The 23,306-nt window shown below is 58.9% G+C and overlaps 2 protein-coding genes across 26 annotated transcripts in view; both read right to left on the reverse strand.

Moving 5' to 3' along the window:
• The window catches only part of NRXN2 (neurexin 2), a 105,709-nt gene extending 101,650 nt beyond the window's left edge, over positions 1-4,059 (reverse strand). For 9 of the 19 annotated variants that reach the window (XM_045064381.1, XM_045064355.1, XM_045064399.1 and 6 more), the window contains exon 1: positions 3,824-4,057. The gene's annotated coding sequence lies outside the window, so the exon portion shown is untranslated. Of the gene's footprint in view, positions 1-3,823 lie in introns of all 19 variants that reach the window. The other 10 variants (XM_045064450.1, XM_045064412.1, XM_045064456.1 and 7 more) reach the window with 3 other exon arrangements.
• A 3,662-nt stretch (positions 4,060-7,721) lies between these two features.
• Positions 7,722-21,961, reverse strand: RASGRP2 (RAS guanyl releasing protein 2). Of its 7 annotated transcripts, none has more exons than XM_045064523.1 (17): positions 21,837-21,961; positions 19,851-19,991; positions 19,087-19,189; positions 18,476-18,538; positions 18,018-18,149; positions 17,076-17,226; positions 16,710-16,883; positions 16,414-16,530; positions 15,036-15,317; positions 14,058-14,135; positions 13,707-13,829; positions 13,277-13,392; positions 10,012-10,153; positions 9,735-9,771; positions 9,161-9,337; positions 8,107-8,171; positions 7,722-7,944 (listed from the first exon to the last, which is right to left on the reverse strand). In XM_045064523.1, exons 2-16 carry the CDS (start codon positions 19,921-19,923, stop codon positions 8,113-8,115), a joined length of 1,827 nt encoding a protein of 608 aa, XP_044920458.1. In that variant the 5' UTR covers positions 19,924-19,991; positions 21,837-21,961; the 3' UTR covers positions 7,722-7,944; positions 8,107-8,112. The 7 variants fall into 7 exon arrangements, 6 of the variants coding, with proteins under 6 accessions (XP_044920458.1, XP_012900011.1, XP_012900013.1 ...); XM_013044557.2 differs by having other exon boundaries at positions 18,018-18,152; XM_013044559.1 differs by lacking the exon at positions 21,837-21,961 and adding an exon at positions 21,069-21,727 and having other exon boundaries at positions 18,018-18,152.
• Positions 21,962-23,306: the final 1,345 nt, after the last annotated feature.

Raw genomic sequence — 23,306 nt, forward strand, 5'->3', positions numbered from 1 at the left:
CTTCATGACAGCGCCTGGCGTAGCCTGGATGTGTTGTGTTAATGATTACATTTAAATCTCATCTCAGCATCTTGCAATTTGCAAAACTCCACGTGTCTCGTGTTTCCTTTGATTCCACCAGGCCCAGTGAGGGAAGCAATCAAGGCAGGGCTTCTCACTCCCCCCTTTTGCAGATGGGGAAACACACTCAGAGAAGGAAAGGGACCCCCCCGCCCAAGGTCACAGAGTTTGGAGGTGGCAAAGTTGGGACTCAAATTTTGCTCCCTGGGCCCTCCCCAATTCTATTGGGCACCTCTTCCTGCCTAGGAAGGTGGGACAAGGTCTAAAGACCAGAGGGAGTCCCCCATAGTGGCACCGCCTGAAGTGAATGTCATACACATGGCGGCCCCCTGAGTGGGTCTCTGTGCACGTGGAGAGAAGCATCAGGGGGCTGGGCATAAGAGGCGGCAGGCAGCTCAAGGCACACACAACGAGGCTGTTGTCAGGTGTGGGGCTGAGAAGTTGGGTGGGCTGGGGGCGGAGGTCCGTTGGAATGACTCGGCAAAGTGGGGGCTGGGGCACGGGTGCCTAGGAGGCTGGGGCAGACAGTGGGAGCACTGAGCTCACCTCTACGCCCATCCCTGAGCTGTGCACAGCTGGGAGACACCGACCTGGGTGGGCACACCCCAGTGATGCAGAGGGAACAGATGGTTTCCAGGGGCAGCCTTGTGAGTCAGCAGGAGGTACCTGGGTCAGTTCCTAAAGGTACCCAGGACAGGTGTGTGCACACGCGTGTGTGGAAGGTTACATGATCATGATGGAATCAGCCCCCGCTTGCCGGAGGCTCGCTCCAGTCCTGACAAATACAGGAGGTGAATTTCAGAGTGCTTGGCCCAGAGGCGGGTTCACGGTAGGAACGCGATGCATAAACTTGTTACCATTATTGCTCCCTTATTTGGTCCTTGCAAGAACCCCACAAGATAAGTACAAGGACCCTCCCCATTTTACAGATGAGGAGCGGAGGCTCACTGAGGGGCAGAGCGGAGCCCACATGGCCCCCCAGGGTGGTGGCAAGAAGGCTTAGTAATGTCTTGGGTGCCACGATGTTGGCTTATCTGTTGAGTGAGTCTCTGAGCCCCACGGGCCTGCCTGCCGGTGTGGATGGGGCCAGGCGGGGAGCCGCCCCGACAGATGGAGCAGCAGGGTGGGTGGCGTGTGAGACACATGGTCTGCGTCCCCCTGGGGGCTGAGCTTAGAGCTGGGAATGAATGGACAGCGTGGCCCCTGTGTCGGGGGGGTAGAGCCCCTGAGGATTAGTGGAAGGGGTGGGCTGGGAGTTCCTGGGGAAGGCCAGGTGTAGCTGAGTGACAGGGGGGACTGCGGTCCTGATCCGGGATGGGTGGGAGGCCCTGGGGCTTGGGAGGGGGCCGTGCTCTCTTTCAAGGAACAAAGATATGCGAGTGAATGAAAGTGGGGGAGAAGCATAGGGGGTGAGCCAGGGCATAAAGGGTGTTAGTGAGCATAAGTATGTGCCAGGGTGCACAAACACACACACACACACACACACACACACAAAGGCCTGAGGCAAAGTGGCACCATGACCCATGTGATGCTGACTGGAGCAGGGGGGGTGTCCAGGAGGGTGTGTCCGGGGGCGAGGGTGTGTAGGGAGGAGCGCAGGTGCGCTGACTCGGCTGCGTCATCCTGGGGAGGTGAATGGGTGGGCGGGGGGCTCTGTGTGTGTTGTGTGTGTGTGTGTGTGTGGATGAGGGCTGACAGTGCAGAGCTGGGGCTCTGGGGCCAGGTAGGGGCCAGGCGTGTGTCGTGTACAGGAGCGCAGGGCACCTGGGGGAGGTCTCGGAGGCAGGCAGCAAGGTGGCAGTCTCCCCGGGTGGGGAGTGTAGGCGGGGTGCTGCCGGGAGGCGTATTGTGTACGCAGGTGTGTGTGCCTGTGTAGGTGTGTGTCTGGGTGGGTGCCGCCGAGTGTATGTATCAGTGTCAGCTTGTCTGTGTCACTGACAAGGGCGGGCAGGAAGGAGCAGCTGGACCTGGGCAGAGACAGAGAACTGCCCAGAGAGGTCCCTAACAGCACCCCCAGAGCCCAGCCAGCCTCTCAGGAGCCCGTAGTGTGGATTCAGCCCAAGCGGAGAAGCCAGGACAGGACCTCGACTCCTGGAGAGGGCTCCCCAGCCACCCAGTGACCACTGGCCTCTGCCTGTCTGTCAGTCCCATCCACCCCTGTGGCTCTGAGGACAGGAGGGGTCTGAGAACACTTCCTCCAGCGGGAATGAAGGCACCCCCAGCTAGACCCTTCTGCCCTGCCCTCAGGAAGATCCAACCCAGCCTCAGATGCCAGCATCCCCAGGGGCGTCCCTGGAGGCAGGAGGACTTAGGGACTGGAGTGGCCGAAGCACCCCACAAATCCAAAGGCCTCACGATTAACAGACCACCCGACCTCCCTCCACTCTTTCTTCCTTCTGTCTCCTTTCTCTCTTTCTACTTCTCTGGCAGAAGATAGAGAATGCAAAACCCCCAAGCCCCCCAAAACGAATACCCAGACACAAGGCAGGTGGCCAGAGGCAGGGGCAGGAGTGAGTGGGAGGCCATCGCCCACCCCACCCCACCCCACCCCCAACACATACAAAACCAGGGTTGTATGGAAACCCGCAAAGCAGTGGAGAGGACTGGACACCCAAGACCCACCCCCTGAGGCTTATTCCATCCCTCCAGGTCTGGACGACTACCCCTCTCACCTCCAGGCACCAAGGAACAATCGCCTCCCAGCCCTGGCTCGTTCAATGAGGCACCAAATGCCTTCCACCCAGGACTCAGGTGGGGGTTAAGAGTAAAGAAGACAGCCGCCCTCTGAGAAGCCCATTTCGCCTCCAAGGGCCCATCAAGGGTTCCAGGGCTCACACCCAGCCCAAAGAACCCAGGGCAGATGGCTCCTTCAGCTGGGGGAGAGGCTGGGACATGAGAAATGGTCCCCTTCTCTTTGGAGGTGGGGGAGCCAGCCCAGGGCCCTGCAGCTGCCTCTCCCTGCAGCGCTCTCTGACCATAACCCCGTCGCAGCCCCCAGCGCATTCCACCCCAGCACAGCCCCCTCCTACTGATTTCCCAGTCTCCCTCTCCATCGCCCCCAACCTTCCCCGCAAGCTTCCGCTCCTCTCCCTCAGGCCCCCCCCCCATCTTTCCCGGCTCTCCACCAGCACAGACCCATCTCCGCCTCGAGCATCTTGGCACCTTCCCCTCTGCTCCCTCCCGATAACCTCCTCTCCCCTTGGCTCCCATCCCCCAGTAAAGCCTGGTCCTCCGTGGTGCCCCCCAGTATGAAGCCCTTGGCCTGGCCCCTGCTCCTTCCTTGCCTCTCCACTTCTCTCTTTCCCCTCTCCAGCGCCCTCTCCTTCGCCCACCAAGCCCAGTTCCTCACTGGTTCCTCCCCTGCAGACCCTTCAGAGCACAACAGCTTCCCAGCCCCTCTGGACGAACACTGCTTCCAGCCCTTGGGGCTAGCTCAGACTGGGGACCCCCATTCAGAGCCTCCCTCCCAGCCCTCCAGATACCCCTCCTTTTTGCCCCATCCCTTCCCCCAACGACCCTCCATCCCACCCCTCTCCATTCACCCCTGCTCAAGGCCAGTGCCCCTTCCACAGGGAGCCTCCGACCCCCAACCCCCTCCCCAGCCACTTAGCCTCCTCGCTGTCACCCAGCCAGCCCTCTCAGCGCGGCAGCGCCCCCGCCCCCCAATCCATCCTTCCTGCCTCCCCCGCCCCTCCGATCGCTCCCCTCCCCCGATCCGCTCCCGCCCCCCGCCCGTCTCCGCCGCAGCCCCCCCCCCCCGTACCTGGTTCTGGGGGCAGCAGGAGCTGGAGGGTGGGGATCAGAGCCCCACGGTCGCCCCGTCTCCAGCGGGTGGCAGAGCCGGGGCCAGCGGTGTCGGCCGCCTCGCGCCTCTCTCGCTCCCCGCCGCTTCCCCGCCCGCCGGCTCGTCCGCCCGCCCGCCCCGCCGCGGTGCCGCTCGGAGGAAGATGCTCTGCGAGTCAGGGCGGCTGCTCCCGCCGCCGCATCCCTGCAACACCGACTGACGGCAGCATCAGCACCAGTGCCCGCCCCCCAGACACGCGCATTGGGCCACGCTGCGCTAACGGACGAGCGGCGCAGCCAATGCGAAGGCGCAGAAGCCGCCAGTCCCGCGGCTTCACGGGCCCACCTCCCTCCCCTGCCAGGGACCCAGGCGTCCCGGCCCCAGGGCATCCGAGCTCTTCCCCGCCTCTCGCGGTCCTTAGCCCTGGCGCCGGGGCTCCCAACCAGGCAGACCCCCAATCCAGCCCCAAAGTCTTTTCTGGCAACCCAGACGCCCTAGCCTCTCCCTTATTGGGTCCGGCTCTCCGTTCCCGCATCCCTCGGCCGACGGCCCCGTGTAGCAGCGCCCAGGACTGGGACGTGCCCAAGGAGAGGCTGTGGGCCCGGACTTGGGGCACGGAGGGAGCAGGACCAGTGAGGGACCCGGGTCGCAGCGCCCTCTACTGGTTACGCCCAGGGCGGGCCCAGGCTGTCGGGAGCCCAGGGAAGGAAGACCAGCCCGAGGCCGTGGGGGGCTTTTTTCAAGCCCTTAGCCTGGCCTCCGCCTCCCACCGCCCGAGGACGCCCTGGCTTCCCCTAGAACTGAGGCGTGAGGGTCTCTAAGGAAGAAGGCAGTCGGAGAGGGAAAGGCAGCGATGATGGCGGGCTTGACCTAAGGGCTTGGGGTTTCCCAGCGCTGCCTGATGGGAATCCTAGTTTGGAGCCTGGTTCCCGGTCCTGCCCGGAACTCCGGACGTGGGTAGGAGCAGGTCTGGGGGCAGAGGCGAGGCTGCACTTTGCCTGGATCCCTGAAGGAATGCTGGCAGCAGCCGGGTCCTCTGTGCTCCTCCCCACAACCGGGAGTTTCAGAGTGAGCGCGGCGCTGGGTGGAGGCCTTCCCTGTGAGGACACCCTGAATGTGCGCGTGGATGAGTGTGGGAGGAAGGGGACACCCCTTCACTCACTCAGCCAATCAAAGGTGGACCTGGCACCTAGTGTGTGTACCACAAAGTTGGACACTGGGCTTCTGAATGAGGCTGTGTGCGCGCGTGTGTGTGTGTGTGTGTGTGTGTGTGTGTACCACACCATTCTGCCACCTCACCCAGAACCCTGATCTCTGTCGCAGGGACCATAATTTGCATAGCCCGTAGTAGGTGGTGTTTCTTTAGCCGGAGGTAATGCATGCACAGGCACAGCGCAGCACACTCACGGCCATGCGCACCTATCCATGTGCACACAGGCATTCCCAAAGAGACACACAGGGACACCCCACTGCGAGATGGGCAGTGATCCCCTTGCTCATCTCCTGTGGGCAAGATCCCCACAGGAAGCACACGCTTGCCCAAGAACATACACGTATGTATACAAACTTGAGCACACAAGCGCCAGCACACTCCAAGGTGAATGCACGGGGCCAGGGGAACAGGGCTCACAGAGGACTGGCTCACAGGGTCATTCCACCCCCGCAAAGCACTTTGCACAAAAGTGGCCAGTTACAGAGAATAGATGGGCGAGGATACCGCCCAACAAGTGGTCTTCCTCTCCGGACTGTGTGGGGGAGCAGGGGACCCAGACTGCAAGGGGCGATTTCTAGGGGTCTGGAAGAGCTATCCCTAAGCCAGCTCCCAGACTTGAGGCCCACGCTGACCATGGAAAGACCCTCAAGCTGGCTCCACCAAGGCCACTAGAGGATTCAGAGAATGGACACTGCTGAGTCAGGGTCTGTAGATGTGAAATAGCCTCTCTGACCCCAAAGCCCACTGCCCCACCCATCCCCCACTGCTCCTCTCCCCGCAGCCTACACATACCACATCCCCACACACCACATCCCCACACACATACACACATCCACAGACGTGTCCAGCCAGGCACCAGGACACAGAGAGACAGGCGGACAGGGGCAGTGACTCAGAGACTCTCACAGACCCTTTTAGATGGGTGTAAAAAGGGACAGGAGGGCAGGGGCAGGGAGAGATGGAAGAGTGAGCATTTGTCTCCTGTCCCACCCCAAGCTCCCTGGGCCACCTTTGCCCATCAAGGGCAGGAAAGGTCACCTGGTAGCTGCTGCACCTCCAGCCCCTCCTCCCAGCTACAGGACCGTCTCCCCCCAAGGTCCAAGGTTCAGGCGACCCAACCTAGCTGGGACCCACCACCTGAAGGCACCCCTCCCCAAAGTCACCCACCCAGTGTGGCCCTTCACCCAGGCACAGTCCAGTGGGGACCCAGGGTGGAGGGAAAATGCAGCAAACAGAGCGTGTGCATCTGTGTGCGCGCACACACACACACACACACACACACGCAGTGTGGAAGCTTCTACATGACATTCACACATGCAACCGTGAAACGACAGTCACACGTGACCCTCCCTGGGCAGGGCAGACCTTGGGCACACATCTGCATACACACACACACACACATGCTGGGAATAGGCCAGGCTGGGGCGGAGGGCTGCAGGGAGGGGAGCCGACCAGGCTGCAGGGGTGGAGGCGGCACAGAGAGCGAGCCGCTCTTCACAACACAATCCCCGTCTGTTGTTATAGCAACTCAGCCCCCAAATCGTGAAACGGATATTACAGCCTTCAGAGGGGGAAGGGCCAGGAGGGGGCTGAGGCCGCTAGAGTGAGGGACCCGATGGGGGACACAGGGACATTACTGGGGGGCCTGATGGAGGGCGGTGCTGTGACTGAGAAGTAACTGGGCGGGGTGGGGGGGTGACCTCAATGAGGAGTTGGTCAAAGAGCGGGGTCTCAAGGGGAGAGGTGGGCATGAGGTCAGGGAACCCGGAGGGAGGGGCTGAGGCCGTTGCTTCACAGGTGGAAATTGGGACGCCCAAGCCTCCACCCCCCAGGACAACCCACAGCTGCTGTAGGATACACCCTAAGTTCAGGGGTGAGGAGGTATCTCCCCCACTCTCTGGGGGGAAAGGGGGCTGCTGGAGCCTGGCCCAGCTTCAGAACCTTTAGAAGACCCCCCAGCCCCCCTCTTCACCCAGACCAGCCTTAGAAGCAGCCTTAGCCTTCCTCAGGTAGCGGTGACCCCAAAACTTCCGTGCTGTAAACTCAGGAGGGAAGGGCTGGGCTGGGAGAGGCCACAGGAGGCTGACAGCAGGATCAATATGCATTTCCTCTGGAAGTAACTGTCCTTCCGGCTGGCAGCAGCACAAGGCCAGGAGGCTACAAGCTCAGAGTGCACACCCACCCTGAGGCATGCAAGCCCAGTGAGAGCTACTGGGGCCTGAGCTGCCCAGGGTCCCACCCTCTCTCCCCCATGATTCTCTGCAGTGAGGTCCCCATCACTGGAAGGATTCAAGCTAGAGCTAAGAGGTCACCTGTCAAGCAAGAGAATTTTGGCTATGGGCTGAAGGTTATGGTTATCCATGACCACTGGACCCAGTAATTCTGGAGCAAGGAAGCATAAGCTTCAAGTTTCAGATGCCCAAGTTTCTGGATTCCTCGGGATTCTAGACCCTCCCCCAAATTGCTATGTTCCAAGGTTTTTTGGCGCTACAGTTCCAGCCCCCAATTCTAGTCCCCCTCCGATTCCCAGCACATGAGATTCTAGACCTCCCAAGAGTCTCTGACTACAAAGTTCTAGACTCCAAGACTCTAGTCCCTATGATTACAGTTCCCACCCACCCCCACTGCACCCCCCAGCCACGTGAAGATTCTAGGCTCTGATGGTCTAGGTTAATTACATGGGCCTTTTTTATTCCATCTGGAAAGTACAAATATTCACAAGAGTCTGTACAACCTTAGGGACGCCAGCCCTGGCCCAACCCTCCGTTGCATGCCACCCTCACATCCCGCCCACCCAGCCCCAGCCTGCTGCCCCAGCACCCCAGGCTTTCTGCTCTGGTCCAAGTCTTTTCTCCAAGGCAGATATGAGTGTTTGATCCAGTCACAGCTGGGAAAGAAAAAAAAAAAAAAGCAAAAATGCAAAGGTTGTAAGGAAGACCTTCCCCCCCAAAGTAGGAGTCCACCTGAACTGGGCCATTTGCACAGAGCACCTGTTTCCCTGATTCCTCCTGACATTCCCTCCATGCCCCCAGTCCTCAATGGCACTCACCATCCATTACAAGTGGATATCAAATACGCCATCCTCCACTGTCTGCACATCCTCTTCTCGGATCTCTGCAGGGAAGTTGGGGGGGGGCAAGGAACAATTCCTGGGTCCCCAGTGCCTTGGGCAGCCCTTCCCTCATTCACAGGAGACAGCCCACCCCATCCTGGAAGCAGACCCATCCACCAAAAATCAATTCACTGAATGACCAATCGGCCCCATTTTTGAGGCTCTTTCTCTAAGTTTTCATTCTGCCGCAGCTTTTCCACAGCCGCAGATTTGTCAGTGCAGTTTGCTTAAAATGTCAATTTTGTGTGTGTTTCACATTTTAGACCCCAGCACTTCTGGAAGGCTCAATGCAAATGGTTTCATCTTTTCAATTTTTGAGGACTCATGCCTGGTGCCCGCCTCTATTTTTTCAGGACTTATGCCAATCCAAACGGTTGTGGTCACTGCCTTAGACCCCCGTTTAGCGTGGCTGTTCAGACTGTTCTCAGCAAAATAATCATTTGGGGGAATTGTCATTCAGCAAACTGGCCTAAAGCCACCAGAGACCCCAAGAGAGCCGCTGGAGATGTTCAGGGCAAGGGACTGGTCTCAGAATGGCCTCCGGAGCAGCCAAAAAGGGAAAATACAGTCAAATGGCTCACACAATTTCCTCTCCAATCCATTGTCAATCCCCCTAACAAAATTAGAGTGTGACTGGATTTTTTTTTTTTTTTTAGGTAAGATTCATGCCCAGCATGGGGTTTGAACTCACTACCCGGAAATCAAGAGTCACATGCTCTACTGGCTGAGCCAGTCAGGTGCCCCCGCAACTGGAATCTTGAAACCTCTTTCCCTTTTACTCTTTATGTATTAGCCTCTCTGAGCTTCCCAAGATCAAGGGTTCCTGAGCCACCTTCTGGCCCCCTTACCTGTCCAACCCTGCCGGATCGCCCCACCAAAATAAGAGAACTACAGCTTCATTATGGTTTGATCCTGGGTAAGTGAGCACTTTGCCAGCATGGTGCTGCCTCCCTCCCTTCAGAGACCAGCACAGAATGAGATCCCCTCTTACCTGGAGGCCTGGAGCCTCGGCGCCCAGGGCGGGGCAGGGAGAAGCTGAAGGCCCGATGGTGGGTGTGGGTGGGGGAGGGAGAGGGCGCAGACCCCTCCAAACTCACACTCTGGGCCCGGCGTCGGCATTCAACTGACAGACGGTCTTTACACTGTTTGTGGCAGTTCACACCACAGGCTGGGGGAGGCAGATGGCGGGGAGAGGGGGTAGGCAGTTGGCGGGGTCCCCCTGACCAGGGCCATGGGTCAGAACACCCTCATCCCCATCTCCAGGCCTGTACTTCTCCCCAGTTTCTTTTGCTCCCGAGCAGCTGCCCCACCAAAATAAGAATCCCCTTCCAAAGTCTTCTCTTCATCCTACTTGCCAGTCCCTGCCCTCTCCAAAGTGCTCGGTTCCCTGGGCAGCTGTCGCACCAAAATAAAAGCCCACTGGATGGGTACCCCCCTTTCAATATAATCACTGTGCCTCTCGGGCTGCGAAGTTCTTCAATGCTCCTCAAATGCCCCACCCAAGTAAGAATCACCACCCAGGGAGTAACTCTTCCCCCCAAATTTAGCCCACCTGCCCCGCTCACCTCGGCATTTGAGGCCCTGTTTGTAGATGCCCAGGATCTGAAATAGAGAAGGGGGCCGTGCTGGCGAAGAGTTCTTTAGAGCTAAAGGCTCTCCGTCTTCCTTCTCAAGGGCAGGGTCTGAGGCTGGCCCTCTCTGGGGCCCCCTCAGGGCTGGGTAGGCGCAGAACAGCAGGAGGAGAAGCAGGCGGGATTAATATGGTAGAGAAGGCTCCAGCAGGGGCGGGGCCAGTTGGGGGGAGGGGTCGGGACTGGGGGCGTGGCTTGGGCGGGGGCTCACCAGGGCCTTGCAGTGGCGGCAGGCAACCGGGCGCAAGGAGTTGCTCTCCTGGAAGTTGTGCACGAAGCCCATGCGGCCGCCCAGCACGGAGCTGGAGCGCAGGAAGTAGGAGATCATCTCCTCCCTGCTGATGCAGCCATCCCTGTCGGGGGAGGGGGAGCGCCTCAGGTTGGGCCCTCCCCGGGACGACCCACCAAGCAGCCTACCAGGAAAAAGATCCTCACCCAACTCCTGATTTGGGACTCCTGGGGCAGCAGGGAGACGCTAGCCTTGGAGCGAGGCAGGCGCGCAGGCCACTACCAACTACTTGTGTGGTCTTGGGCAAATCACTACCCCCAGGCCGCCTTCCCAGAAAAATGGGAATCGAATTTCTGCCCTGGCCACTTCACATAATAGGGGTGGACACTAACTGAAAGGGCTGTACACCTGCTCACAAGATCATTAGCCTTGGAACACCAGTGGGGAGCCCTGAGAATTAGATTTCTGAGGAGCTCTGGCTGGGAAAGATGGGGAAAAGCCACTTGCATCTCACTCTCATGTGACTGACTGCCAGAAGGAGAAGCCCACATAATCCAGGGCTGCCCACAGAACCCTTTTCTTACCCATCAATGTATTGTAGGGCAAGAGTGAGCATGTGATCTGGAGACAGACCTCAATTCAAATTCTGGTCTGCTACTCCTGGCTGTGTGACCTTTGGGCTAGTTAATCTCCCTGTGCCTCAGTTTCTGCTTCTGCAAATGGGGACTGTGATCATCCCTGCCCCTCAGAGGGTTTTGGTGAGGATTTGGTGAGTCAGGTACACAGTAAGCATTTACAACTGTGTCTTTGTAGTTAGTGGGTCCTGGGCCACCAGGAGCTACTCCCAGCAGGGTTGGTCCTTGTTGGAAACTCCTGTCCATTATATCTCGGGCTCTGTGACATGATCCGGTGACCAACCCTTCCGTTCAATGGGGCATGGGGTCCACTGTCCATCTAGAAAAGAATATCATCCTAGATCCCTATCTCACACCGTGCATGAGCACTAAAATCCTCACTGAACTGAGAACACTAATGTAAAAAAAAAAAAAAAATTATCAAAGTCTCGGAAAAGGTGTAAGAGAATTACTTTGTAATTTCCAGGAGAGTAGGGCCCTTCTACACATAACACAAATCCGAGAAGTCATAAAGGAAAAGACTGACATATTGAGCACACGACATTTTTAAAAAACTTTATATGGCAAAAGACAACATAAATGACAGACTGGGAGAAATATTTGCGAACACATTCAACAGCAAAGGGTTAATATCCATTAACAGAGATTCTGAAAATTGATGAGAAAAAGACCAATGAATCCAGTGGAATAATGGAGAAAGACTATGAACAGGCAATCCACAGAAGAAATACAAGAGGCCAATAAACATATGAAAAGATATCCTACTCCCACTAGTATTGAAGAGATCCAGATTTAACCAAGACACCATTTGCCAATTAGACTGACAAAATTGTAAAGCTTATTATAGCGTCCACTGTTGGCAAGGAAGTTGGGAAATGGGCACTTGCTCACTGCTGATCGGGGTGCAAGCTGGCACAACCTTGCCTGAGGTCACTTTGGCAGTCTCTCTCCTAATTTAGAATGTGCATATCTTTTGATCCAATTATCCCACTTCTAGGAATTTCTCCTACTGAAATAGTGGCCTGAGTGCATGGGTACAAAGATGCTCACAGCAGCGCGGCGTATATTAATAGCGAAACACTGGGAACAGTCTCCATGTCTGTCGGCAGGAGAAGAGGGAGGCCAGTGACAGCCCGGCTACACTGTGGAGCTCTGCTGCAGCTTTTCTAAACAACGAGGTCGGGTTCTGCATGAAGCAGCATGGGAAGCTGTCCATGATAAAGGGTTAAGTGGAAAACAAAAACAAAAGCAAAAAGCCAAGATGTGCAATTCCATCAAGACAGAGATTTAAAAAAAAAAGAAAAAAAAAAGAAACCAACAAGAACAACACAAAAACCTGACAATCCTACTGCTATGAATACATAGATTCTGGCATTAAAATACATCCACTTGCTTCAAGGGCAAAGGTGAATTTGCCAGAAACAAATGGAAGCCCCCCAAGGCGCAGAAACAAAGGGTGAACATCAAGCTAACGCAGGGAGTGGGGACCAGATGCTGAGGCTGCCCCAGGAGGGGCTTGCTGGTCTCCCCAGTGAGCTGGGTGCTGGTTTTGATACCCAGACGGGCTGGGCACAAGGCTTGGTGTGTGGAGAAGGTGGGGGGTTAAGGCTTGAGACCCCTGTGTGAAGCTATTTCCAAGGTCTCCAAGGGCTGCACCCTCACTGAACGTGTGACCTGGAAAAAAAAAAAAAAAAATCCACCCACCCACCCAGAGACCTAACCTAGAACTTGGTCTCAGTTCTGGGAGCAGAAACAAGGCAATGACAACCAGCGCCATGGGCAAAGGCAGATTTATACAGTAATCCTGTTTGTCTAAGGAACAGACCCAGACAGACAAAATCTGGATCAACTCATACAGGACATGGGAAAAAAAGACTGGAAGGATACACTGTAGTCAAACCAGGAACATTGCTAATGTGTTGCTAAGGATAATAGCACCTCTTCTGATGGGAAAGATGGGGAAGAGAAGGGAACTTCTGCTTCTTAATTCATAGGCTTTGTTCACTATAAATCTATTTCGCTACCTGGATTTCTTTTTTACCATTGAGTTTTATAGTATGGAAAATTAAAAAAAAAAAAAAAAAAAAAAAAACAGAGTTTTGAAACATGAATAACATTAAAATATAACTCAACCCAAGCTGGACTGTAAAGCGTTTTGTCTCTGCTCAGCAAAATGGGGATCTGAACGTGGTTGCGGGGGGCATGTTTAACCTACTTCACAAAACCAGCTGTTTGTCCAAATTGTCAGGATGTGAACTGTTGATAAGCAAGTGGGTGCTGCTAATTACAGGCCTTTCTTTTCTATTCATTAAAACAGGCTATCCAGGACTTGAACTTGCCCACACTTTTTGCCAGCTGCGAGCTCCACTGTCCCCAGGCCCCCCTCTTTGTAAGAGTCAGGTGGAGCCCCCCCATCTGCCTGAAGAAGTGAGGTGACGCTGTGCTGCCACAGCTGACAGCCTCTCCCACCCAAATAAGAGCCCCTCCCCACACTGGTAGCTTCCTCTGCAGAGATCATCTGGTTCAATGGCCTTCTCTTGCACAGCCGGAAGCTGAAACAGGAGGGGAAGTGAGCCTGCCTTCCCTCTCCCCCAGCCCCCAGCCCTCCTCACTGGTTCTGGTCGAGGTCCCCAAAGGCGCTGAGGTAAGGGAAGTTCCCACGGATGATCTGGAACTCTTCCTGTGAGATGTGGCCGTCCCCATCAACGTCAAAGTTCCGGAACACAGACTGGAACACACAGAAGGACATACAGGGGCAAGAGCATAAAACAAAATGCCCATCTTCCCAGCCCGTGTTACGAAGGGTGGCTCAGATGCGGGGGCCTCTCCATCTCTCCTTTTATCTCCCTCTCTTCCAGACCCCCACTCCAACTCCACCCACTGGCTATGCCCCTTGCCTTCTGGAGACAGAGCGCTGGCCCGTGAACATGGCACTGGTATGGCTCCAAGGGTAGTGGCCTGGCAAAATCACTCTTGATTGACCACTACAGACCTGCCCCCCCAGCCCCTCAGGTGCCAGGGCGGGCTGCCACAGAGTCTCACCTCTACCATCTTCTCGATGTGTTCCACCATAAGAGCCTGATCCAACTTGGGCTTGGCAGCTGAGGTCCACTCATCCAGCACTGGGGGCCGGGGAGGTGGGGTGCAGCTTGTGGGGCTGGTTGGCTATGGGAATGGTCAGGACTGAGTGAGGGCCAGAGGGAAGGAGCCCAGGGCCCAGGGGAGCAGAGGAGGGGGGAGCCCCGGGGAGAAGGGAGCCCGCCCAGCAAGCTGAAGAAGTGAAGTTGTTTCTAAGAGCTCTGCTTGCCCTCACATCCTGGAATTCTCAGGAAGGGCAGAGGTAGGGGAGGAAGAGGTTGGGCAGAGTGGGGAAGCAGTGATTCCGCATCTCACCGAGGACTTGGAGCGCGGCTCCCGCTGGAGGGACAGCTGATAGAGTTCGTCCTCTGTCTGATACTGATCCAAAGATACCTGGGACACACACAGGTCTCATCATACCCATTGCCCCCTGATGCCCTAAGGAGTCCACTGTCCAAAGCCCAGGGTCATAGGTCCACCTAGAGGCCACAGCTCAGCCTGGAACCCCGTCTAGAAGCTAGACTCAGGACAAAGTTCAGCTTAGAATACACCCCAGCAGGGCGCCTGGGTGGCTGAGGCTTGGTTTTGCCTCTGGTCATGATTCGCTGTCAGGAGATCGAGCCAGCAACCACACACCAGCCTCGCACATGGACCACATCTTGGCCCAAACCTGGAGCAGAAGGCACTGCCAAGAATCTGGCCAAGAATCTAGGTCAGAACACAGCCAAGAGCTCTGAGATTAAGTCCCAACCTAGAACCCAGCGTCCACAGTCCAGCTCAGATATCAATCCTGATCCCAGTCCAGAGCCTAGAAACAGCTAAGAATTCACTCTAAACCCAAAACCCAAGCCCAAGCTCTGTGTCTAGAATCTAATCCAGATCTGGACTAGAACTTCACTCTTATCCTAGACCCCAAAACTAAGTCCAAGTCTGGACTTGAGCTCAAGGCTATGTTTAGAAACCACTCCCACACCCAGAACCCAGCGCTGGGCCCCACGCCTTGAATACAACCCAGTCCCAGGAACTCAACCCAGGACCCAGGCCCAGCTGCAAGGCCCAACACAAACAAGCCCACATGGCAGCCTCGAGACAGACCTCCATCCCTAGCCCCATTCAGAGCCTGGAACTCATCTCAGAGTCCACTCCAGACCCTGCAGCCCAAGCCGGATTTCCATCCCTCGATCAGGACCTCAAACTCAAGGCCACATTTGCAGCCTTGCACAAACCCAAGACCAGGTATGATTGTCACCCCCGGTGCCCAGCCACCCAGCATCCCTGCTCCCCACCGCTCACCGTGAGTAGGCTCAGCAGATCGGGGTTGGCCTGCACTGGTGGCCGAAGGCTGGTCACCATGGCCAGCTCCTCCAGGATGCTGAAGAGCTGTTTCATCTTGGCCCCATTAAGTCGGGTCCGGGCAGGGTCCAACCAGTCAGGCAGTGCCAGCTGGAGGGCCACCAAGTCCTTGAGGTGTACGCCCAGGATGGGAAAGCGGAAGCCCACACAGGCGGCCAGCCGGCGCCGATAGTTGCCATAGTTGCCGGTGGCCGTCACTAGTTCTGTCAGACCTTCCCAGAGCTGAGAGGTTGGGGGGGGGGGAGGCAGAAGGCAGAGGGTCATGGTCACACACACACACTCACACACACACACACACACGTCACTGGCTCAACTACCCTCCCACCCGCCCAGGAAATGTGGGAGAGGATGAGGAGTCAGAGTCAGGAATGGGCAAAAGATTAAAAATCCTCCCTCACTGTCCCCCAGAACTGTCTCCCTTAGCCCCAGGAGGGGGTCAGAGTTCGTAGGTCATGAGCTCAAGGGAACACCCACAGGTAAACACCACACCTCTGCACCAGGTCTGAGCATGGACTACCACCAACACTTCATAAGAGAAAAAACCGAGGCTCAGGGAGGCAAAGAGCACAGGAGAAAGATCCAGAAGAATGTTTCTGGCTGCGCCGTTTGTGACAGCCCACACTGGAAAGACCCCCAGATGTTCAGCGGGAGAACAGATCCACACACTGTGGTTAGGACTTACAATAAAATATCATACGGCAACAGAACGGCATGAACAACAGCTCCAAGTAACAGAATGTGAGGATGAAAGAAGCAAGACATAAAATAACATACAACAGGATTCCATTCATAGAAAATCCAAAAACAGGCGACAAAAAACCCACATTGTTTGGAGATTCATACGTAAGTGGTAGAGCTATAAAGAAAACTAAGACCATCATCATTACGAAAGTCATGACATGGGTTACCTCTGATGGGGAGGGAGTTATGCTCTAGGGTGCTGGGAGCTTCGGGGGCTGGCAATGTTCTATTTCTTGACCTGTGTGGTAGTTACACAGGCATTTTCTTTATAATTTTTCCTTAATCTCTACATTTGCTTTCTATATGTCTCTATATGTACATCACCCGATATGTGAGAAGATAAATATAAGGAGAGGAGAAATGTGCCAACTCTGGGGTCAGGCAGACCTTGTGAGCCCCGCCTGCCACTCTCACTGTGTAACCTAGGAAGAGCACTGAACCCCTCCGAGCCTCAGTTTCTGTATCTGTCAAATGGGGACAGGAGTGCCCAGCTCCCAGCACTACTCAGGAAGGCCAGACGTGGGCTTGACGAGGCTCTTCCCCTGACACCACCCCCCAACCCCGGGGTCCCAGGCACCTTGATGGTCTCAGGGCTAACATGACTGTGGGTCTCCTTGAGGCGGGAGATGGAGCTGTGACTCAGGCCTCCGACCACCGCCATCAGCGTGTTGAAATTCTGCAACTGCAGCAGCTTCTGGGGGGGGCGGGGCAAAAGAGGAGGAGCGAGGCAGTGAGTCACTGGACAAGGCCCTAGATTTGGCCAGGCTTCTCTGGAGAGGAGGCAGTGAGTGAGCAGAAAGGAGGGAGTCACCCTCCTTGGGAGGGCGGGGCTTGGGAGAGGGGCGGGGCTTGGGAGAGGGGCGGGGCAGGCACCTCTGCCACGTGGACAAAGTGCGTGATGACCAGGGCACGCTGAGGGGCCGTGGGCTTGCTGAGGATCATGAGCTGCACCCACTGGGAGACACTGTTGAAAAGGGAGATGAACCGCTCCAGGACCGGGTTGTCCACCGTGCAGCCATGAGTCACAAAACTGTGATAGTCCTGGAACTGGGGGTAGGAGTGGCCTCAGCCCCTTCAGGCCTCTCCCCTCACAGATGGCCCCTCCTCACCCTCCGGCTGCCCTTGGTTGGTGACCCTGAAACCCCCATCCGGCCCTGTGACCCTGCCTAATCCCAGGGACCCTGTCCCTCCTGGGACACTCTTCCCAGCCCACCCAACCCCAAGGCCCGCGGGCCGCACCAGGATCTTGCAGAAGGAGCGATACTCCAAGTAGGTGAGATGCTCGGCCAGCTCCATAGGCTCCAGGTGGTCGAACAATAGGGACATCTTTCGCTTTTTCTGTCCTACAGGGTTCCGCTGGGTCACCTGCCTCTTCCACTTGTAGGTGGGGCTGGGAGGTGGAGTAGGAGCCGTGAGTCCTTTGCTGGAGACGCCCTATCCGCTGCGGCCCCGCACTCATGCAGACGCACCACTCAGGCTCACGGGGGGACCTACCCCATCTGAAGCACTATGCCAGATGGACACCGAGTTCCCCGTCCCCACAACTCCTACAGTCTCCCCCCTTGTCATGCACTCAGGCACTGTACTAGGCACTGGGGGGGGTACAGAGAGGAGCAACACACAGTTCCTGCCCTTGAGGAGCTCACAGTCTACTGCGGGAGACAGACACAGAAACAACCAGAGAACAGAGTAGCACGTATGCAAGTCTTTGCATGGGGCAGCGGGGGGGGGGGGGGGGGCGTCTCCGCACAGCGCCTGGTGGCAGGGGACACAGGAGGGAATGACAGATTCTTCCCCGGAAGCCTTCTGAGCCCTCCGAGCCCACAGACGCTCCATGCCTGAGTGGAGTCTCCACAACCCAGAGAGGCAGGCAAGGGGACCCAGATGAGCAGAGCGCCATGGTGGGAAGGGAGGGAAGGCTGGGGAACGGCGTGCAGCTGCGGTATGAAGGGCGTGGGATGAGAGCGGGCTGTGGAAGATGATGCAGGAACGCCAAGCTGGCCGGAGACTACCAAAGGCCTTAATCCCCGGCAAAGACATTGTGAAGGTGACAGGGAGCCACAGGTTTTCAAGCAAGAGAGTGACATGACCCTCACTCATTCAATTCAACAAACATTTATTAAGGACAGATGGTGTGGTTCGCTGAGCGCCCTCCCCAGCCCTCTAGCTCGCCCCACGCACACGCTCTCGATGTCAATGAGGCTGCTGTGCCGCCGGTTCCCTTCTTGGTCAAGCAGAGCCTTCAGCTCCTTGATCTGCTCAGCGAGCTCAGGGTTCAAATCAAACTCTGCTGGGAATGCTGAGATCCAGTACCTGCTAGAAGCTTCGAGTCACCCAAAGCAGGCCTCCCCCTCCGTCCCCAGAGACTGGAACTCCCCAGAGAGAGGGAAAGAGCCCCAAGACTGTGGTCCCCCTACCTCCGGGTTTATTCCTTCCCCATCCCTTCTGGGCAGATCCCAACACCGGACCCAGAGGAGCAAGGGGCGAGCCGGCGGGAGCAAGCCCACCATGGACAGAGCCGGAGCTCGAACCCACACGACTGACTTTCCAGAACGGGCCCTTTCCACTCCGATAGGCCAATCTGAAGCCTGAGAGAAAGGAGCAAAAGGAGGGGACAGAGCCCCAAAAGGAAGACTCACCTGACCAGGTGGCATGTTTTCACCTGCAGCGAATTGGAGTTGTCCTTCCGGGACTGCTGGTAGGTGAATGGGGGGTTAAGGAAATCGAGAATGGAGACGAATTCTAGAAAGGGAGGCTGCAGAAGGGTTCCGGAGGGAGGCTGAAGGCCGGGCCTGGTCCTAGGAGAAATGCTGGGGGCGGGATCTGGGGCGGGGCCGGTCGGAAAGGGACTGAAGGGTGGGGTGAGGGGTGAGGTTTGGGTGGGTGTACAGATGGGGAGGGGGCTAGGTTCTGGGGGTGGCTGACAGCATGGCCTGGGCTCCAGAAGAGAGGCCAGAGGAGGGACCTGGGCTGGGAGCAGGGACAGGTCTTAGACTGTAGGGAGCAGGAGAGCAAAGCCCAGGTTGGGGAGGGGGCGGGAGGGGGCGGGAGGGGGCGGGGCCTGAGTCTAGAAGAGGAAAGGGGCGGAGCCTAGGCCGTGGAGCGAGGCTGGGCCAAGCCTGAATTTTAGGACACAGGAGGGGCTCACGCTGTAGGAGTAAAGCCCAGTCTTGGCCTGGGCTGGGCCGGGCAGCCAGGCTCCCTCATGGACCGGGACCGAGGGGCCCATGGCGCGGCCTGCGAAGGATATATGTGAAGCAGTTTTGCCGCCAGCTGAGAGGACGGGATGTACCAAGGATGCATCATGAGGAACATACGCACCAGCTGAGGGTCCCGCACCTTCCCGGAGTCATCTAACTCCGAGGGGTCAGAGAGGAGAGGGTTGGTTGACCCTTCGTCCCGCAGCTGTGGTCCCTCAAGCCTACCTCACCGCCCGCCGGATATCTCCCCCTCCCCGCCCATCACCTGCTTTCCCGGGACTCTGAAACCAGTAGGCAGATATGGGAGAGAAGGGAGAGTGGGAGAGGGATAAGGCAGGATCCGAAGACCTGGAGGAGGGGACTGTCCGATCCGGCCCACCATCCCGAGGGGAACCAGCTGGGGCGGAAGAAGCCTGGGTTCCCCAGAGTCAGGAATCGAGAGGTCATTTCCTGTGTGCTTGGGGGAAGGGGCACCCCTTCACCAGATAAGCCGCCCCCCATCAGCCGGAAACAGCTCCCAGGCCGGAGATAGAGAGTTCCTCCGGAATCTCCGGGGAGACAGATAATCGCCTCATGTGCCAGAGTCTGGGGACCCCGTCCCACTCCCTTCAACGCCGGCGTGCTAGGGAAGGGGAACAACCTTTCTGAAGCCTGTGGATCCCTCCACCCTGTGATGGAGAGCAGGTTTTCGTTAAAAAGGTTGCAGCCTGCGAAACCGGGTGGATCTAGGCTGGCGGTCTGTCCTGGGAGGCAGGGACCCCGCTTCAGGCTCGGGGCTGGGCTCGGGCTGGGTGTGCCCTCGCGTGCCACTCACCAAAGGCTTCGATGCAGCCGCGGAGCAGCTCCTCCACTGTGCAGCCCTTGTCCAGGTCTAGGGTGCCCGCCATGACTGCCGGAGCGGGTAGGCTGGGCCCAGCTGCACTCCGGAGCCTCCCACAGGGCTCGGACAGGACCCCTGTCCCAGGAGAGGCAGTGAGGGAGTCTGCGGAGGGGCCGGCGGGGGGGCGGGGGTTCGAGTCGCGGGGCGGGCAGGGGCGGGGCGGGGCGGGGCGGGCACGCCCCCTGCTGGGCAGGGGCGGAGTAGTCCACTGCGGCCACTCCCGGGGTTAAACGGTCTGGCCCGGGATGGTGCAACCCACCAGTTGGGAAACCGAGCGGCCGAGAGGCTTCCGGCTCACCCTCGGAGTCACGGGAAGGCCGAAGGGGCTCCCCGGGAAGGGGGACGAGACAGGACTCCGGGGACTGGTTTCTGCCCCAGCCCCTCCTAGGCCTTCTTCCCCTCGCGTCCTCTCCACCAGAGGCACCTGCAGCACCCCGCGGCTCGGCTCCGCGCCCCTCCCGCTTCCCTCCCGCCACAGCCTCCCTTCCCCCGCAGGGTTATTTTGGGAACCCAGAGCCTGAGGGGACCTCGGAGGAATTTCTCCCTGGGATGGGAGGGAGGGAGGAACCCAGGCGTCCTGCCCGCATCGCCCCCTCCCGGGCTCCCGGGGAGGGGAGGCGGGGCTGAGGCAGCCCCCAGGGGCCTGCCCTTGGGGAGGCGTGCTGTAGTGGAGAAGAACATTCCTGGGGCGGGGTGGGGGGTGGGGGTGGGGGTAGCCCGCTGCGGCCGGGAGGCGTCAGCGGGAAGCCTGAGCCTGGGAACCTCGCGCTCCCAAGCCACCTCCTCAGTGAAGGCCCCAGGGGTCCAGGCTCAGCCCTTTAGCAGACCATCTTCATCCCCAGCCCGAGTTCCAGGCCCCCATACTGCACAGTCCAACTGTGAGCGCACACAGAGGCCGACCACATTCAAGCACACAGAGCAGGGTGCCCAGAAGGGGGCGCTAGCGCCGTGAGGGGTGGAGAATGCCTGGCGGTATCCATCAGCAGGGTCAGACGCACCCAAGCAGGGACATACACTCGTTCTATACCCGAGGCCAGGGGCCCACATTGGGGTGTAAGACCCCCTCCCCCGCCACACACACACCCGAGCCTCTGGCACTGGTCTCCCATTCTCTGTCTCATACACACAATGGCACGCACAGCCAGCACACACCTGCAGGAAGGCACCCTCCGGCGCGCACACCCAGCCTTCCAGCCCAGAATGCGGCCAGCCCTTTGATGGGGCCCGTTCCCGGACTTGCAGCTCACTAAAGCCAGGTCAGCCTGGAGTTCCGCGGCCACAGAGGCGCTGGAATCGCACACGTGTGCACACACACAAGACAGGACACCTACACGCATGCACACTCCCACATACGCACACACCCCCGTGGGTGAGCACACACGCCCATTCCGCCGCCGCCCCCCCTTTCATCCGCAGTCCAGGAAAAGCTCTGCGGCCACAACGCCCTGACAACCCTCATCCCCGGGCTCAGGCAGGGCCTGGCCCTACAAAAAGGTACCCCGCCCCTACACAAACTGCCCTGGGCTGGAGGGGGGCTCCTCTCCCGAGTTCTCCCGCGGACTTTTCCTAGGAGCCACCCTTTGCCAACCCCGTCTAGCCCTGCCGCTGTCTCGCTGTGTGACCTTGAGAGTCACTTGGCCTCTCGGAGCCTCAATTTTCTCATCTGTCAAATGGGGGGTTCCGCGGGAGAAGGGCCAGCTAAGACGTGGCTGGGAAGAGCCGGTTGCGCCGCGGATGCCGCCCTCTCCCGCGGGTTGTCCAGGGCGCTTCAGCTCTCTCCCTCCCACCCCGGACCCGGCCACAGACTCCGCACCCACCAATCCATATCCGCTGCCCCAGCCCGCCTGTATCGCCCGCGGGGGGACCCCTAGGGGCCGGGCCCTCTTCTGCCCAGCGCCCCGCCCGCTCTCGCTCACTCACTCTTGGGACCCGCGGCACGGAGCCCGCTCTCGGCCGGGCCGGCGCCACCTCCGTGCGCTCCCGCCCGCCGGCCTCGCTGCGGCTGCGGCTCCCGCCCGCCCTCCGCGCCGCTGCCCCGCTTCCCGCCGCCCCGCCCCCGCGCCGCGGCCGCCCCCTCCCCTCCCCGCCCCTCCCGCCCCTGCGCGGGGCTCCGCACAGCCCGCTGCGCCACCCCCATCGGGGGCTCCCTGTCGCCCCGCACGCGGCGGTCCCTGCGGCAGCTTAACCCCTCCCCTGCCGCGCCGCCCGGAAGGCCAGGGCCGCGGGCTGGGGCTGAGCCACCCGCCGCGCCAAGGGTGGGCGAGCGGAGGTCGGGCCTCGCGGTTCCTGGAGGGGGGAGCCAAACCGAGAGCCCTCTCCCCCCACCCAGATGCCCCTATGCCCCCCGCCCTGCCTGGTGTTGGGCAGAGGAAGCCGGGAGGGGCAGGAAGCGGACTGCGGTGGGGAAGGGGCGCCTCGCCCCGCCCCCGGCCCGGGTTCCTGTTTTCGAGACAAACCGTTCCCACGGGGCTAACCGGACCCGGGGCTGGGCGTCTTCCTGCGGGCAGAGGGGGGCAGAAACCTGGTAGAGATCGGGGGCGTGGGGAGAGCGGGTCCTTGTGATAGCCTGGAGGAGGGGCCAGGAACGTTTTGGGGACAGGGGCCTGTGGGAGGGGGAATGAAAATGCTGCTACCTGAAAACGTGGCCTCGATGACTCGGGGAATGGGGACGGGGGGTTCCAATTCACACAGTGGGGACGGGCCCTGGAAGCCTGGCTCCCCACGGGGCCAGATGGGAAGGGGCAGCTGCAAGCCACGGGTGGGTTCTGCGCAGCTTGGAGACTGGAGACCTGTGTGCGGGTCGCCCCTCCCCCCTGCAGAGAGGAACTTGGGAGGGGCAGCCACAGGCAGTTGGGGTCCCCATAAGCCGAGCCTAGGGGAGCCAGTAACCATTTCCGGCGGTTTGGGCTCAAACACACTCACTGCGAAACCGCGGGCCCCAAACCTGCCTTTCGAGGCTTGCCCTTTCCTGCCTCAGGGCTAGGGAGGCAGTACCTCCCCCACACCTCAATCTTGGTAATACGAGGCCCAGAAACAGGCCCTTTCCGGTCCTCAGTTTCTCCAAAGTGTGGGGGGGGGCGCAACACTGGCCTAGCCTAGACGATCTGTGAGTGTCCTCCGCCCTAACTCCCCCGACCTTAGACCAAGTGTAGCTACCTGCTTAGAGACCCTTGAACACCGCAATGGGGCGGGGCTAAGGGCGGAGTCAAAAAGGCGCCAACCACCCACAGGCTCCTCCCCCTCCTAAGTCCTGCCCGGGACGGCGTGGATCCTCGGTAGTCCCGGAGGCCTCTGCTGGAGTCCCAGCTCCCGGCCCCGGGGGGCCCCACCCAGGAGAGGCCCCGCCCTCGGCCAGCCTGGCAGGCCGCTGACCTAGTATGGACACAGCTC

Source organism: Mustela putorius, unplaced genomic scaffold (genome assembly GCF_011764305.1).
Source record: "Mustela putorius furo isolate JIRA1106 unplaced genomic scaffold, ASM1176430v1.1 tig00000127_pilon_pilon_pilon, whole genome shotgun sequence".
Lineage (NCBI taxonomy): Eukaryota > Metazoa > Chordata > Mammalia > Carnivora > Mustelidae > Mustela > Mustela putorius.

Coding starts and splice junctions, on each gene's coding strand:
- RASGRP2 (XM_013044557.2), bottom strand. CDS start 19,923: ATGGCGGGCACCCTAGACCTGGACAAGGGCTGCACAGTGGAGGAGCTG. Junction 14,136..15,035: donor ATCTGCTGAGCCTACTCACG/GTGAGCGGTGGG, acceptor TGTGTGTCCCAG/GTATCTTTGGATCAGTATCA. Junction 8,172..9,160: donor CCGAGGCTCCAGGCCTCCAG/GTAAGAGGGGAT, acceptor ACTTCCCTGCAG/AGATCCGAGAAGAGGATGTG.